General features: G+C 35.5%; 1 protein-coding gene across 1 annotated transcript in view; it reads right to left on the bottom strand.

Annotated features, from left to right (window-relative positions):
• Nucleotides 1-6,547: 6,547 nt before the first annotated feature.
• LOC140328357 (glutathione hydrolase-like YwrD proenzyme) overlaps nt 6,548-17,627 on the bottom strand; it is a 31,848-nt gene continuing 20,768 nt past the window's right edge. The window contains exons 8-11 of the mRNA XM_072407887.1: nt 16,378-16,540; nt 12,561-12,731; nt 8,992-9,076; nt 6,548-7,069 (exon numbers count right to left, since the gene is read on the bottom strand). Of these exons, the coding sequence (XP_072263988.1) occupies nt 6,822-7,069; nt 8,992-9,076; nt 12,561-12,731; nt 16,378-16,540 (667 nt within the window). The 3' untranslated portion in view covers nt 6,548-6,821. The remainder of the gene's footprint in view (nt 7,070-8,991; nt 9,077-12,560; nt 12,732-16,377; nt 16,541-17,627) is intronic.

Genomic DNA, 17,627 nt, shown 5'->3' with positions numbered 1-17,627 from the left:
TGTGTGCGTACAGAATCCGAGAGTGGCTTTTTTTTTTTTGTGAACCAAGTGGCTGCATGTAAAAGAAAAGGGCGGGGAGAATTAAATTCCTATTTGTATTATTTCTTCGCTCAACCTAATGACGTCACATTACTCTCATTTAGCTTTCAGTGAGGTTCATTCTCATGTGATGTGTGTTTGTGCACTTACTAATATTTGCCATTAACTCAGAGATTACAGGTGACTTGCTTTGTTTCCGTATCACCTGACAACTATACATAATGCTTGTTAAAAAATCCGGAGAAGACCAACCCTTCAGTAAATCATTTCAAATATCCCATCAAAAAACTGGGTTGCCATTGGTGTCCTCTTGATGAAAATACTAGGAGACCAGACTATGCTGACCTTTTGTCTTCTCAAATATCTATGTCCTTGAATTGGGTTTTTATTTCAAAGTAATAAAGTAGCAAGTCAGCATGACGGTCAGGCAAGAAGCATTTTCAGAAGGCATCAAATCATTGGCAGTGTCCATGTTTTTATAATCACAGGGTTCTGTTAAGCTTTATGATACAATTTATTTTTATTATTATTACACAGTTTTTACATAGCACCATCATATTACACAGTGCTGTACAAAGTCCATAGTCATGTCACTAGCTGCCCCTCAATGGAGCTCACATGTCCCTACCTCAGGTATATGTCTTTCATGCAGTCTAAGGTCAATTTGGGGGATAGCCAATTAACCTACATATTTAAAATGAAACCGTCCTCCAGTAAAAGAAACAGCAAATCTACTCACCCTACATATTTTTCTCAATAAAGTTCATATCATGGGCTTCACATGCAGCTACATCTGCATACCTGTTATCAGCAAGGGTCATAATAAATCCTTGCTATCATAGTGACAAATCCATTTTGTTATATTGATGTCATGACCCAAAAAATGGACCACTGAGTTATAAGTACTGAAAAGATAACTGTTGCCTTTCCCAAACCACGGCTTTTTTTTTACTTCCTGTGTGGTAAAAAGTAAGGCTAGGTACACACGTGCAATGGTTCTCGTCTAATAGGCTCAGGGACGATATCATCATCCATCGTCTGAACGACCATCCTGGTGGATCCAAGTATGATGGACGACGAATGAAGGAAATGCAACAGAAGGGGAGATTCACAATGAATTCACACAGATCTAGTAGAAATTCAAAAGCAATCTAATATTCAAGTAAGAATACACGTGACCTTAATATTTTTGTATTTATGGTATATTTAGGCAATATTTGCTTATCCATAGTCAAGATTAAAACAACAAGATAAATTCTTCTTAATGTTGTGGTTGACAAAGCTGTCTGCTTCTTGTAGTTCCCAGACAACTATCAATGTGGTGAGTTTCAAAAAGCAGACATGATCAAAGGAGAAAATGTAAGGAAACAAGTGACTTTTTTCTATACTTTTTTCTTAAGTATCTCTAGGTTCAGTTGCCTATTTGATAGCACATTTTTTAAATGACCAAGTCGCTTTATTAGAAGTATGTCTACTTTAGACATAATTTGGAAAATCTAGATGTGGGTCTCTCAAGGAGATGGTGCAACAGTTTTCACATTTGCTCTAATGCTGAACATTTCTTTGCATTAAATGAAGCTTTATGATAATTAAGCTATGTACACAATTCAGATGATTTGAGTGAGGAGGTTGTACAATGTCATGAAATCTGACCTGTTTATCACTGTATACATGTAATTCCCACAACAGTTTGTCTTGGCTAAAAATGTGACACGTGTACAGCGGTCATCTGGCATTGTTCTTCAGTCCACCAAGGCTGATTGGGAATGACCGTTGTGCACTGCAATGGAGGAGAACCCAGTGTGGTGGCGCTCACTTGTCCTCCACCCTACCCATTACAATGGACAGAATAGGACCGTTTAAACGATCACAATAAATAACTTCCAGTGACAATCATCTGACATCTGTACTGGGCTTTATATTTTTAAATATCTGAATTAAACCAAGTAAGATTGGTAATATTGTAATATTTCTGCTACGTAATTCTCACTATAAATAATAGATATCATTATTATTATAATTATCATTATTTAGTTTCAGGATGTGTTGACCTTGCCAAAATTCTTTTTAACCTAACCATAAAAAACTTTAATCAGTACATGAGAGGCACAACTTTGTAACCCAAAGATTCAGGCCAATATGGGCATAGTGAGACTGTTTCAGTCATTTGTAATGGGGGATGGTTTCTTAGCCAACACTTTTTGAATAAATTACTCCTTCAAAACATTAATATCAGGACTTCTAATGCTGTTGTAATAAAAAATAAATGATGGGCCTATTACATGACATTGGCTGATCACAATTTATTTCAGTCTCATTAACATATTAATAATTAATAGAACTAAGTTGAATCCAAAAACAAATACACTATTAATATGAAAAGTGTTTACAGAAAGAGAATATACTCACTACTCAGCGTGGGTAAATTTTCCATTTAGCATTTAACCCTATTTTGTTTTAAAAAAATAAAAGAAATTCTTGTTATTTTGGTCAAATTTGCATTGAAGTCTACCTGAGAAAGGGGATCTATCCAAAAAATTAGAAAAAAATCCACACAAATTGAAGTTAACCCATAGGAGGGAAAACCCGGGGAAAGGCGAGGGGCCACACACTTGCTGATCCACCTGTTCCTGGCCCTGGACAGGAAGGGAGTCACAACTTCCCCCTCTCACCATCTTGCTGGTGAGCCTAGATCCATCCATGTAGAAAGCTTTAAATGGATATTAGGCGTGGACCCACCTTTCTGGACATTTTTATAAATGAAAAAAAATTACTAAAAAACAGCATGTACAGCTTTAACCCACCACTCATGTGAAGGCTTTTTGTCTTGGTACACTGTTTTCTTTTGTTGCAGCTGCTTGTTTACTATATTATACAGGATTTTGCGAAGATGTTTTTGAAATGAATACAATCTCCCATTTAAAGCAACATTGTCAGTTGGCATGGGACAAATGTATTGCTGATAAAAGTATTGGGCTATTACACAGCTAAATTCCTATGTAAATCAATTAAACGGTTGAGTGGAAGTTTCACCACTCATACACAAGAAGCAGATCCTGTTTTTTATAATCCTATCTATATTTAACATGCTTTTGAATGCCAAAGCAGCAACACATGACTAAACAGACAACTCTAATTATAGTTATAGATCCACTCTCTTACTAGTATATGCTCCTATAGCAGTTCTGTAGCATATTACTTATCATCAATGAATATATTACATTATCCAGCTTTGGATGTCACAATGACAAATAATGGACTAAAGCCAACTTGTATTTATAACTAAATGCACATCATGAATAAAACTCAGGATTCAATTCACTTGGTGTTAATGACACCATTAAAAGGAACTCTTACCTAGTAGCTGATTTTATTTTGGTAATATTGAAGTAAGACAGGTCTTCTCATAGTATTTTAATGAAATAAAAATACCAGAGTTAGATACATTTCTGGAGAATACAGTGGCCAATCAATACAATCTATAAAAACAGAGAACTAGCAGACATATTATTAGGATGGAGTCTATATGCTAACCAAAAAGTGTATTTATATAGTATAAATTTTATTTGTAATTTTTAGTTCTGTTGTCTACTTAAAGTAGAACATTCAAAAAAAAAAAAGAAAAAAAAAGAAAAAACACTTTTAAAGAACTCTTGATCCCTCCGCAATCCAATTCCAGTAGGTCCCCAACTGACCTGGCTTCTTTGATCTTTTGGGAGTGGAGGAACCAGTGGGCACCTCCATTTCTTCTGTCTTCTTCATTCTTCAGTCATTCCTTATTTGACTGTATTGAAGGGATAGTCATCATTTTATACAAAATGGTATATATATATATATATATATATATAATATATACAATGTGATGATAGGTCCACTTTAACTCTGGGAATGTGTACTGTTTGAAAGCAAAACATACACTCAAATAGCTGATATAGCATTCTTAGAAAATGCACAATCATATACTAAAACAAAAGGTCCCTATTTTTTCTGGGTGATGACACAGAACTTTTAAAACAATCTTGAAAACATATGTGGTTGTATTTACAGAAACATGTTGATATGTGGAATTGCTGGGTGTTGCAATCCACCCTTTTAATAAAGGTGATACACATTTATGTATAGTATGGTACTTTCCACATATTTGCATCCCTGCATTGTTTTGTCATGTCAACAAATATATTTAACAAATGTGCTGAAATCACGTCTCGATTGGCAAACTCCTATTAGGCCACACCTTATTTATATTTATTTCCCAGAGAGGACTCATGAAAAGAAAGAATAACATGATTGTGTATAACCAATATTGGGCTTTGTGGTTGTTGTAACATATTCTGATATAAAGGAAGAAGATCCTTGCAAAATAAAGGTACATGTGACATTTCAAAGATCGTGTGAAATAAAAGCGGAAACACAGGATAGTATTATATTCTAGGGTTGATTAATGCCCTGTTTAAGCGAAACTAAACTCTCTGATGGGTGGTGTGCTTCTGCTATATATAGTAATGTACATCATTCCCATTAAAATGCTATTCATAGTTCAATCAGCCCTAATTACTTCAAATTCAATTTTTTGAGCCCACACATGATACATCTCAATACACTACTTTTTTATAATGCCCCTATTCTTTCACAAATACACAACATTGCCATTATAAAAGCTATTCATGGTTCAATAAGCCCTAATTACTTCAAATTAAATTTTGTTAAACTGAAATCACATTGTACAGCCATGTGATTCAGGGTGGATTTCAGTAAGTTTAGTCATTTAGGTAACACCCATGGATCTTCTAATTACAAATGTGAATTGTGTATGGGTTAATAAGGAGTCCAGCTTGTAATCCCTGGTCAACATTAGTGTTAAGAGTTTTTATCTTTTCATTTACACGTTGTTATTTTCACCAATTAAAAAAACACACAAAGATAACATATATTACAAGTAAACTTATCATGAATCATGAAAACCTAGCACTCAGATGTTACCCAGAGGTATACATTAGGGAATGGCTGCGATTAGGGAGTTGCACCTTTTTTAGTCACCTTTATTGCTTTTTCTATGACCTTCAATAACCTCTAGATACTGTAAACTTAACGTGTGATACGTACCGGACAGAAACTTTTTTTAGTTTCCCAATGTCAAAACTGGTTGTTTTCCAACTTACAGTTTTGTCCAATTGTAACCTGAATATTAGTAGTGAATCACCATAAATCAGACACAGATCATGTTTGCTTTCGGGAATCTGTGGTCACAGAAAAGTATACTTGGCTTTGCATACAGCCTATTATGGGACTTTCTAACAGCTTCCAGCAATAGAAAACTGACAAGCCAATAGCAAATGTTTCAAGTCGCCAAATACGATGACTTGAAAATTAAAAACAATTAAAACTATAGCTGACATAATTCTGGGGGTATAGATCAATTAAAGTAACAGTTTAAATATCTAAATACACTGCAGGTGGATCAAAATTACAGCTGTGTAAAGTCTCATAGTTACCCCCCCCCCCCCCAAGTACCAGATCTTTCTTTTATGGTTTGGCTATGTCTTGGTTCCAAACGTTATATATTAGAGCATTGTAGTATCCATTAACATATTATCATTTTTCTGGATAGATATGGCTTGCATGTGATTTATTTAGATTTCTTGCATATTTAGATACATATAGTTTTATTTCCCAGTTTTTCCGGCGGTAAGGGGTATTAAAAAATTTTGAAGCAAAGCTATTTTTTCTGTAATTGTTTAAACATAATGCTCAATTTGCTCAAATCTGAATTTTCCATCAAAGTCTGCTGATTAAAACTATATTAAAAGTGGAAATACACTCTGCTACGTACTACTAATGTTCCACTTTAAAAAATGTTCAATCAGGCCTACCTCCTGCCTGATTGCACCTGCACTTGCAGAGACTGAATGAACGTTCCTGCCAATCAAGATGGTCAAAGATTGCAAGGAGGAAGAGATAAAGATAGCGGCGCCCTTTGACGGAACTGGGACATATGAGTATATTGGGATTTAGTTCCAGATTTAGTAGCCCTTAGCATGAATTGCGCGACGGCTTACAATTTCGGATCATGAATACGAATGCGCGAGCGAGCTTCAGATTTTGCTTGATGAATCAGGGCCCTAGTCTGAGCAAAGCACATCAAACTGCATCCCTAAAGTATTACTAATATTAGTATTAGTAAAGTAAGTATTTATTCTGTTTATGGGCCCACATCTACTAATGTATTACAGAACAGACAGAGTATTCCACTCTGTAAAAATGGCCATGAACAGAAGAAGCAGATTTTAATTTAGGATGCACCAATATCCTGTAAAGTATGGACCCCCAGCTGCATGTGCTTAATATATTAATGTAATACTCAATGTTTTGTAGGAAAAGTCAGGGGAACAGGTTAGCAATCTCTGGTCGGTGCCCATACATTATACAATATGTTTAGTTAATTAAATGACCAATTAGACAAAAATGCTGAATGTTGTTTGATGGATCAAAACAATTGTTATTAGTCATATTTTTAACATTTTTTATTTTATTTGGTAGATTGTCAATTGAAATATACAAAGTATTTGACATTTTTTAAAGCAATTTCTTGTCAGAAACAATATTTCAATGATTACATAATGGTGAAAACGATCATGGCACCAATCAAATATCAACCAAGTGGATGGAACATAAAATTAATGTAGCCAATCCCAAGGATGATTTTAATTTTTCAAAATTTGGATTGTAATTATGAAAGTTAAATTATTCCTAAAACAAACAATTTTAACACTACAAAATAGCACCTATACTACACAGTAGCCCATTGCACAGCCATCTGCTCTGGGATCTGATCCAGCCCACCATACCCTTCCATTTTTCATGGGGATGTGACCTGTTCTCCACCATTCCCCATTACTAATAATTTGTCCACGTCCAAACAGTTTCCTGTCATGGCCAGTGACAGGCCAATGCACCACATGGCCCCTCATCTTCAGGTCCTCCACTACATCACAGGCAATCCCTTCCTCAAGATACAGGTGCCATTTCTTATCTGAATATAGAAAAATAAGTGAAGATGAAAACTAATGACAGTATGACAGATACACAGAAAACTTTTTCATTTTAACACCACTATAACCATGGCCAAAAAGATTGACATCAACATATTGCTAATTTAATACTGCAGTTGGAAAGCTGAAATGAAACTCTTTTGGACTCGCTCTTTAGCAACTTTAAATACTTGTTATCATGTTTCTGTAAACATATATCAAAACTGAAATGTCTGAAATGTGCTACCAGTAGATAGTAGTCACTTTCAGTCACTAGCATGCTATGTCCTTCCTTATTGTAATTTCCCAATTCAACTCCTAGAATGCCAGAAAATATATTTACTCTATTGGGTGAGGAGGCTACCATGTTTTTTTCCAAAACCTCACTAATGGCTAGTGAAACTCCTTATTATAGCAATTCAACAGACAGGCCAATTTTAGGGCACCAGTCATTTGTGTTGGCATCAGTGGGGATGGTTCAATTATAGGTGGCATTATACTAAATAATTATTTACCATTAAGAGTTTGATGGTATTTGGCCCCACCAGTTTTTCCTTCTATCATGACACCTGGCTCTGCTGCAGAAAGACACTACATTGGGATGCTACCACTCCCATGCCATGCTATGTACATATGGATGGAGAGCTGTACTGACATTCTTCAAGATGTATCATTTGGTGTTCAGGTCAGATAATTCAACTTTGGATTCATTAATTCCTAAAACCACTGGTCCTCAGAATCTTCAAGGTGCATTATGGCAAAGCTAAATGGAGACTTTCTTGAGGAATGGCTTTTTTCTTGCAAATCCCCCCCTTCCCATACCAGTCACATATGTGGAACACTTGTGACATTGTTGCCACATGAGTTGGATGATTATTCTTTGGAATAAATTCCTGTACCAATTTTAAGACTGCCATAGGTCCCTTGTAGACTCTCTGACCAGTTTCCACCTTGTTCTTCCATCTGGTTTGAAGGAATCCATCTGATCTGGTATCCATCTACTGACATGTGCCTGTCCACAACTGTATCCCTGATACTTCCTTGCCATCGACAGTTGATTGTTTGCTTCCAGTTCCACTACTAAGCACTACAATGCTACAGGAATGACTGATTTATGTTGAATTATCAACAATTTCAATACAATTGATCACAGAAGCCAATTATGTAGCTTGGTGGGCAATGAAGAAGGCAATTAGTTACACCTGACTGAGTATACCCATCACTGAGATAGAATAGATGGGTGATCTTTTACAAGAATAAGATTGGCTTTTACAATAAACAAGATTGGCCATGGACATACTCACATAATATATAAATAATATGACACTAAAATACCACTAATTTAAACAATGTAACAAACCATGGGAATCAAGTAGCAGTGTAAAGAAGTACAGCAGAGCTTTTTTTTGTCTTTGATTGTGAGGGCTGGAAGAGAGCATTATATGTTGGTTTTATATTGAAACACAAACCTTTTAGAAATTGTAATTCATTCCCACTCTGTCCAAAGCTAATGTGACACTAGCATGAGCAGCTCAGCATAGAAAGCCAATGTACCCAATACATCCTAGCTTGGCCTGCAGCTACTGGGACTGAATAAACTCCTGTGCACCTGTGCTAGGTCATCCTGGCTTGACCAATAAAGATGACTGAGGATTGAATCAACGAAGAGAAAAAGGAAGAAGATGCTAGAACCTACAACAGAACTGTGATCAAGCAGGTAAAGTTATTTTATTGCAGAGGATTTTGTCTGACCCTCCTGCCAGAAAAGACCTTTCTATTCGCAATTTGTTTTTAAAAAAGATTTGCTTTACTTAAATGAATATTGCCCAAATCCTAATGTGGAATGAAGGTTGAATAAATTAAGTTGGTCTTTGTTTAGCTTCTGTAGATCATACTCTAGTAATAAAATCCTGAAGGACTTTACCTTTGTTATCATACTCAACAAAAAATCGAGGAGCGTCAACAGCCAGTTGGGGATTCATTCCAAACTCTGCCATGTTTAAAACAACCTACAAAAATAAAAAAAAAACAAAGTGAAGCAGACTTTAGGTAAGGATTACTATAGAGGTTTTGTTGCTAAAGTAATCACATAACTTCCCCTCTCCTTCCATTAAAACACCTGTCCCTTCTGAAGGATAAAATAACCCGGACTACAGCATTACCAATTACTATTAAATGTCACAGTCATTGAATTTCTATTATTATTTTTAATAATAATAATAATAATAATAATAATAATAATATTGATGAAGAAGATGGGTAGGCAAGTTTGAAAAGATGGGTTTTGAGTGCTCTTTCAAAGGAGCAGAAAGTGGGAACAAGCCAAATAGGATGAGGAAGACCATTCCAGAGAGTTGGGCCAGCTCTAGAAAAGTCTTGGAGCCGTGCGTGTGATGAGGTTATGCGTGAGAAAGTCATTAGTAGGTCATTGGAGAAATGGCTAGGGGAATATTTTTGTACCTGGCCAGAAAAGTAAGTGGGAAAAGAACTGTGGAGAGATTTCAAGGCATAACACAGGAGCTCGAGTTTGATTCTAAGGCTGACAGGCAGGTTGAGACCTCATCCAGGACGGAGTGAGACAAGGGGATACAGATAGATATGAGTGTCATCAGCATACAGATGGTACTGTAAACCAAAGAAAGATATGAGACTACCGAGAGAGGAGGCGTACAGAGAAAAGAGAACCGGTCCAAGGACTGACCCTTGGAGAACACCAACAGGGAGGAGAGTGGGAGAGGAGGAATTATCATTGAAAGAAACTTGAAAGGAGTGGTCAGACCGATAGGAAGCAAACCAAGAGAGAGCAGAGTCACTGATACCAATGGAGCGCATGATTTTGATCAGTCCCCTTCAGAAATAAAATCAATTGTGCATGGGTAAAGAAAGCTAAATATTAGATTAAGCTTTAACTTTACCTTTAATAGTTCATGATCACCTTAAGCCATGATCATGAACTATGTTACCGTGCGGCAAGGAACCATATGCTATTAATAATTATTTAAAGGACTTTTGGTAGTAAGAATCGTGAGGTCTATTTCATCTTTGCCCCTGCTCCTCACTAACAACTTACCCAGTATAGGTGTGGACACTTTTTAATGCACATTTTTAAAAAGGCAGCTGCTGAATGTATGCTCTGCAACAATGAACTTTAATAATGAAATAAAATAAAAATAACATTAACAGTTAAGGATCAGAAAATGTGTTACTGTGAATCTTTATGTAGCACAAACCAAAGCCTCCTAATGCCCTAATGTAAATAATCTGCCTCTTTTTACATCTGTTCATATGTTTTTAAACTATAACAACATGCCCACCAACACAGGTACAGAAAGTGTACAAACTACAAAAGGAATTTGTCAGGTAAAAAAGTGGTCTAAAGACTTTACTAACATACACCTTAATCTCTGCAATTGTTGATTGGCTGCAAGAGATTACTAAAATTATTATATTGTATTATATATTGTAATTATATATTGTTTGACTATTTTAGAGAGTCTGGATTGTTTGTATTGCACATCCCAACCCAAAAATGTAAGGTAAATTAGTCAATGTTTTGGTATATGGTGCTCATTAAAGTTCTCTGGTTATCTTAGTGTTTCCACAATGCAGCTCCAATTTACTGGTGTTGAAATATTGAGGCTTTCTGCGACAGTAATTTCTTTATCCACAAATATTATTAATCATCATAAAACCAGGTTTGCACAATATATACAGGTGTGTCTGTGTTGTGGCTATCATTTCAAGATGAGTCACATGTTAGTTGGTCACAATGCTCTGGAATCAAGTGCTCAACGTGAATCATTTGGTGCTATAACAAAATGGTAACAAAACATTTTAAAAAACAAGCTATGGAAATAATAAATAAATATACATACGCACACTTGACCTATTCTGCTAGTGTGAATTTCATTGGGCAAATTGACTCAGCTTTATTAGTCCTCCATTTTCACAATAAAATAAATTGTAATTTTTTTACTTTAATTTAAACTTTTAAAGACAGATCATTTTATTGCTGTATTAGTGAACTGTATTACTGAACTACTCTGTATCAAAGTTTATTTTTGTTAATCTTAATGCTACAAGACTGTACAACAAAAAATAAGAATCCACACTATATACTCAACTTTCATAACACAAAATAGCAACATCAGAAAGTATTTAACATTGAAAAAAAGTTACACACAGGTATGCCATAATGAATATTTCCTACAGCGGAATGAACGAGTGCTGCACAGAGAGTGGGAGATGTACATTGCCCTGTTGCAGTAAATGCAGCAGTTTTTAACTGCTAGTCTGAACTAGCCTTTGGCTATGTTCAGTCTGTTTAACAGTTTGTGGTTCACTTAGCTCTTGCTCACGCCAGTCTCCCAACAAAATCCCCATAGAAAATGAATGGGGGTGGCAGTGAGTGGCACAGCTGCCAATTGTGCAGATGCTGGTTCTTTAAGAAGAAGAATAATCACTGGATCACTCAATCCTGAGGCAGATCTGAACCGAACCATTTTATGTCTGTGTTTAGGATGACTTCAGATGTATAAATCCACAAAGCATATGAATAGGTCTTCCATAAATCAGCCAAGCTGTGAGATCTACCGGGCTTAGGCATCCTAAAAACTTTAGAGAATGTTGAATTCTCAGTAAATATAAGGAAATAACTGTTTTCATTTGTTTGTTTGCTTTGAATATTAGTGCTGCCTCTTTCTATTTCCTGTCTACATGCATTTGCTCCAGTGCAGACTGCACATTATTTTTTGCTTTGTCCACTTTCCTGATCATGCAAACTGATGCAGAAACACAGGAGACACTTCACACACTATAACATGAAGTGTTACATGGTAACTTTTTCAATGGTATGAACATATTAAAAGTTATATGAAATTTTATTGGTGATTCAAACATTTAAATGTAATTTATGATTGCAATATTCCACATTGGTATTGATTAAGATATTCCTATTAGTAGCTTTTATGTCTTTCATTAAAAGTCAAAATGAGTTTGCAGGTAAAAGCATTTGTACAAACTCATAGTTACAGCATGGTCATGGTCTAAGGAATTTCACTGATAGCATATTACAGTGCAACCTATTTTTAATAAAAACATCACATATATACAGAATAATAAAAAGTAATGTATACAATAGTTACAATATATACATGGAAAAATAAATATAAAACATTATGCCAATGTTCAAACATGTTTATAAAAACACAAACGCCTAACTTAACAAACAACTAGGCAAGACCAAAAACACAAACCCTTCATCGTGCATGCAACCCATTTTTAAAAATTCCATTAGATTTTCAAAATCTAAAGACTGAAAAGTAGTAAAGTAGTGCATTAACTCAAATCTTTAAGTGCTTTTTTTTTAAGATTTAATGATTTAACAAAAAAAAAAATGAAAAATTTGCCAATTACAGTAAATTTAGGAAAGATGCACTTTAGTATTTGTTATGCCTATAACTGTTTGCCAAATACATTTTTCTACACATTTACCTGTACATGGCCTTGTGGTTGCATGAAGCCCCCCATCACACCAAAGGAACATAACAAGTCTTCAGTGTCTGCAGTGGTGGCTAGTGCTGGTATAATTGTATGGAAGGGACGTTTTCCAGGTAAAAGGCAATTTGGATGTCCAGGTAAAAGAGAGAAGTTTTTTCCTCGGTTCTAAAATATAATACAAAAATACAAATTTTAGAATTAAGAACTATCTTGTTAAATTATATTTTGTTACCTGATAACTTTTAATGTTTGTACAATGGCCCTAATAGTATGCAGGGATGTGTGCCTATTTATATGTTTTTCTGCTGGGGTCTGTACCCAAATAAATTGCAATGCGTTCTGCCAGCATCTGTGAAATTACTATTTAAATGTGTGTCATTGTAAAACCTCATACTAAAAACAATAATATCAAAGTATATGTATAAGCAAAATGATTTTTTGAGTTTTGAATAGAGTAGGGAAGAATTAGAATATGAATTTATTGCTGTCATTGTCGCCATTTGGGGGAATGAAATATGGTCTTTAGACATTACCTGTAGCATTTCAGGACAGGAAGTAAAGGAAATCAGAACACAGAACAAAAATATAAATAATGAAAGGTTTAACCCCTCCGTATTCGATCCAAAACAAGGAAATACATTTTTTGCTCTACATGCACTTTTTAAATTTTCTCAAACACACAGAATGTTTTACACAACAGCAACCTGTTTATATTGTTATTCTCGTTTTAGGATTCAAGTCTGCTACACCCCCATCTTCAGCATGAGATCCAGCAAAAGATACAAATCTAGAAATCTGTGCTCGAAACACACGTTACATGTTAAGGTTCATAAAGTGCCCATTAATTTAAATACTCTGCAATTCTCAAAAAATATTTTAGTTGCGCTTATCTGTCCTCACTCTGCCACAGGTGCTGCCATCTTCACCCGGTCTTCTTATAGGTGTTGGATCCTTAGCTATGTTGATTGGCCAGGCCAGAATGACGCCAGAAGGGCAGTCAAGGAAACCCCGGGGGATGCTAGAATACCCAGCATATCCCGGCGTCCTAACTGAGCTACACATTGCTAGCTAATGGTTTATAAAAGAGAAAAGATCACCAACAGCGAGGTAAGTATGTTTTATATAGAAGGGATGTCACCTGTCCTTTCTGCAATAAAATTCCTGGCTGTTCATAGTTAATTATTGTGGTATTATAGTGGGATTTTAAATTGGAACTAAACCTTACAACTGAACAGGTAGGTTCTCTTCTTGTAAAAGAGACAGGCTATGACTTCTGCAATAAAACAAATTTACCTGCCTGTTCATTTCCCTTGAATGTACACTGGGCTGCACATGTGGAACTCATTGTATGATCCTGGCATAGCTGGCTCCAGCAAATACATGAAGAAATTTGAATGTTCAGGAGTTATGTCATTTTGGCCTGGCCTATCAAGATGGCTAAGGATTCCAAACCTGGAAGAGAATGTGGTAATGATGGGAGGGAAAAGAAAAGCGTTTAGGTGAAAAATTGCAAACTGGCATAACTTATTTTATTTTCAAAGAGGTCTGCAGTAAAGAGCCTGCCTAAATCCAGGTTACCAGTATACCATAGATGATCACAAAGCACATACTGGTGGTAGTTTCAACAAAGAGATACAGAGTAAACATAATATAACCACAGAAAACATTAATGACTTTGATCTATTATCAAACAATAATACAATGTACTGAGTAAATTCACACAATGGAAATATAATTTTAATGTGAAATGGTGGAGTGGATGATTGTGAAGTTGTTTTTGTAGACACAGGAACAATCTAACAGTCCACACATACATGAAGAAATGTGAACTTTCAGGAGTTATGCCATTTTGGCCTGGCCTATCAGGATGGCTTAGGATTCCAAACCTGGACGTGGAAGTGGTGAAGATGGTAGGAAAAAGAGAAGAGTTTAGTTAAAAAATTGCAAACTGGCATAATTTATTTTATTCTCAATAATTTTCTAAAAGTGAGTGGAGGCCGTTATGCAATATACCTATAAGTAGTCATTTCTGACAAAAGGGACAATATCAGATTCTCTGTCCAAGAAAAATGTGAATAAATACATAACATTTGCCTGTTTAAATATGTTAAAAAATGGTCGCAATTGCATAAATTAAAGTTGTATACAGTATATATGTTTTTTTTTGGAAATTGTTATTACAGTATATCCTGTTTCATGTCTGCATTTGTGTAAATTTGGGTTTGAGCTGTTGAACACTGCACACAACTAGCATTTTAGAACATAAATAAAGAAGAGGGGAAACTGGAAAATGTGAAAAGGTGTTTGAGTAAAGTGTCAGTGTATTTCAAAGGGTCCCTCAAACCCCTGATATTCTTACTGTCCACCAGTCCTTACTCCATTGCAGTCAGTGACAATTCCTGTTGTCACTGGGTATGGGATGCATGTATCCTCCTTCGGTGTGATAGTGGTTCTAAAGCATGCTGGGGCTGCTCAAATCAAACACTATCTCCTTCTGGTGGAATGCTGGTTTACAATTTAAGTAATATATCCAGAGTAAGGTGGAAGTAAATGGCATGGCCTATTTCTAAAAATCCCTTTCCCTACATCAGGGATATTGTTTATAATCGTTTCAAAGTGGATTAGATTACGCTGCAGAATTCTTACAACATTATATAATATATACGTAAATACAAATGAGTTTATGTCATTTTGTCATTTTTACAGATAGGCTTATAACAGTTCAAAGCTTTTTTTTTTGGAACATAGTCCACTTCCTCAGGAACATAGTAGCTTCTGTTTCCACACTTAATTCCTTGATTGGACAAATAAATCAAGGGATCAATTCTTTATTGAAATGTATAAACAAGCTGATATAGACCACTGGCTGAGCTCTATCTTGTTCCAGTGTATGGTTCATAGACTTTTAGAATAAACATTAAGGTAGTTTCAGACATCCAGCAATTTAAATAGTCTTTGTTCTGTGCCCCATCCAGATATATTTTCCTTGCTGTAATGACCTCCAATTTTTGCTTAAATTAAGCTAAAGATGGAGGTGATTACACCAAGGACAATATATTGATATTATTACAAGAAACTGAATAATATCTTGCCACTCCTCAGCTTCCATCTTACTATGTTTATTCAGCATTACAGTCTAGGTCAATATTCCCTTAGGACAGCAAAGGAAAACTAAAGGTCAGTACAGGAAATATGTGACAATGTAAATAACATGCAAGAGTGTATTGCTGGCTATAACCTGGCTTTTAGAAGATGGTTAAGTGTAAAGATCTTTCTTTTTCTAAAATCTATATATGCATAAAAAATGCATCCCTGTGTCTGGCTTATCTATATATAAAAAAAAAAATACCTGCCCATATTTATCTAATGTGGTGGATTATTCTGTAGGAGGTTTCTAATTCATGGCAAGGTCCCCAATTCAAAAGAAAGCAATCAATAATCAAGTAAGTAATACCTTATAAGTATTGCTTGCAAAGGCCAGGAAGATTTGGACTATGCAGAGCTTCATTAAATGGTTGACTAGACTAATGCAAAATGTTTTAAAAAGAGTATTTCTTTGCTTTGAAGAAAAAAGTCCACAGTCTCACCTAAAACTCCCTTCACTTCCTGTCTTTTAGACACAACAGAAATAGGAAATGCCTCCAAATAAACCCAAATTATGATAATTTTTAGGATTAATAGAAAGAGTAAATTTTCTCAGCAGAGATAATAAAAGATGGTAACCCTTCCCTATCCATAACCAAAAAGGGCAAAAGATACATTAAAAGCAAACAAAAATAAATGTAATGTATTTAAAAAAAAAAAAACCTACTTGTAGGGTAAACCCACATCCTTCTGGAACAAGTCCTGTCCCAAAATCTTGATAATTGCTGTTTATAAACGAGCAGGCATTACCATATGCATCCACTACAGTAAAATATACCGTGTCACTTCCTGTATTAAATGGGCTTCCATGGGTATTTGCTTCTGAAGCTCTAGATGAAAGAAAGACAGTACAATATGAACCACCACAGTGAGGTAGAAAACAAGTTCATTGTAATACAAGTCCTAAAAATAAAACAAAAAAGATTTGGGATTAGATGGATGTTTTTGTTTTGCACATAGAGAGTTAGGGAGCACCTCCCACCTAACCTAGAATACTCGACTATTTAGTGCTCCTGCCCCTGGCAAGGTAAGTATTAGAAGCTGGGGTGGGGGGAGAGCTTTACAAAAACACTTTACCCTAAATGTGAAGGCCACGGAATCTTTTAAAAGTGACTTTTCATACCTTTTTAACTCTGTACAAATGCATTCCTGCATGTCACATGTCAGCAACAGTATCATCTTTATCATTTATAATGAAAGAAGTTCCAGTCATGAGTAAGCAGATTTAGTGTGAAACTCATTAAGTTTATTTATTGCTGTTACTCCGCTGTTGTGACTCCATAAATAATAAACCTATGATTAAGCACCTGGATTCTCCTGACCAAAGATGGCAAGGTCTGGAGTGCAGGGATTAAATTACTGCAGTGCTTCTGTATATAAGAAATCGGATGTACAGTTTTGTGGCATAGGTTATTTGAAAAGATCAGTGACATGACTTTGGTTAGGATGAAATGATGTCTTCAACCTTCTGCCAGCAGGATAAGGCCTTTCAATATATTAGATGTTAATAAAAACATTTAATCTAATAAAAATCTAGTAAAAACCAGGGAATCTTCCGATTCCCGATTGGCAATGACTATTTTTTGCCAGATCAATTGATGCAAACTTTACCCCTCCCATCCCTAACAGACTATTGTGATTCAAATTGGAGCACTCCTAAACAACCAGTAGCGAATGGGAGCCATGCCATTTACTGTAAGGGCTCCTCTGATTCTGTATTATTTCTATAGTAAATAGCAGGGAGTGCTGGCTGTTATGGAGCACGCTCTCCCTTTTGATTTACATTAGCCTGTTAAAGTATGGGGACAGATTCTCCAGGACAGACTTAAGCTGCGTACACACTTCCAATTTTTATCGTTCAAAATGAACGACAACCGAACGACGAACGATCGATTGGGCAAAAATCGTTCGTAAAAA

Source organism: Pyxicephalus adspersus, chromosome 4 (assembly GCF_032062135.1).
Source record: "Pyxicephalus adspersus chromosome 4, UCB_Pads_2.0, whole genome shotgun sequence".
NCBI classification, from domain to species: Eukaryota; Metazoa; Chordata; class Amphibia; order Anura; family Pyxicephalidae; genus Pyxicephalus; species Pyxicephalus adspersus.
The sequence above is the reverse complement of the archived record's forward strand: the minus strand, read 5'-3'. Positions and strand labels throughout refer to the sequence as shown.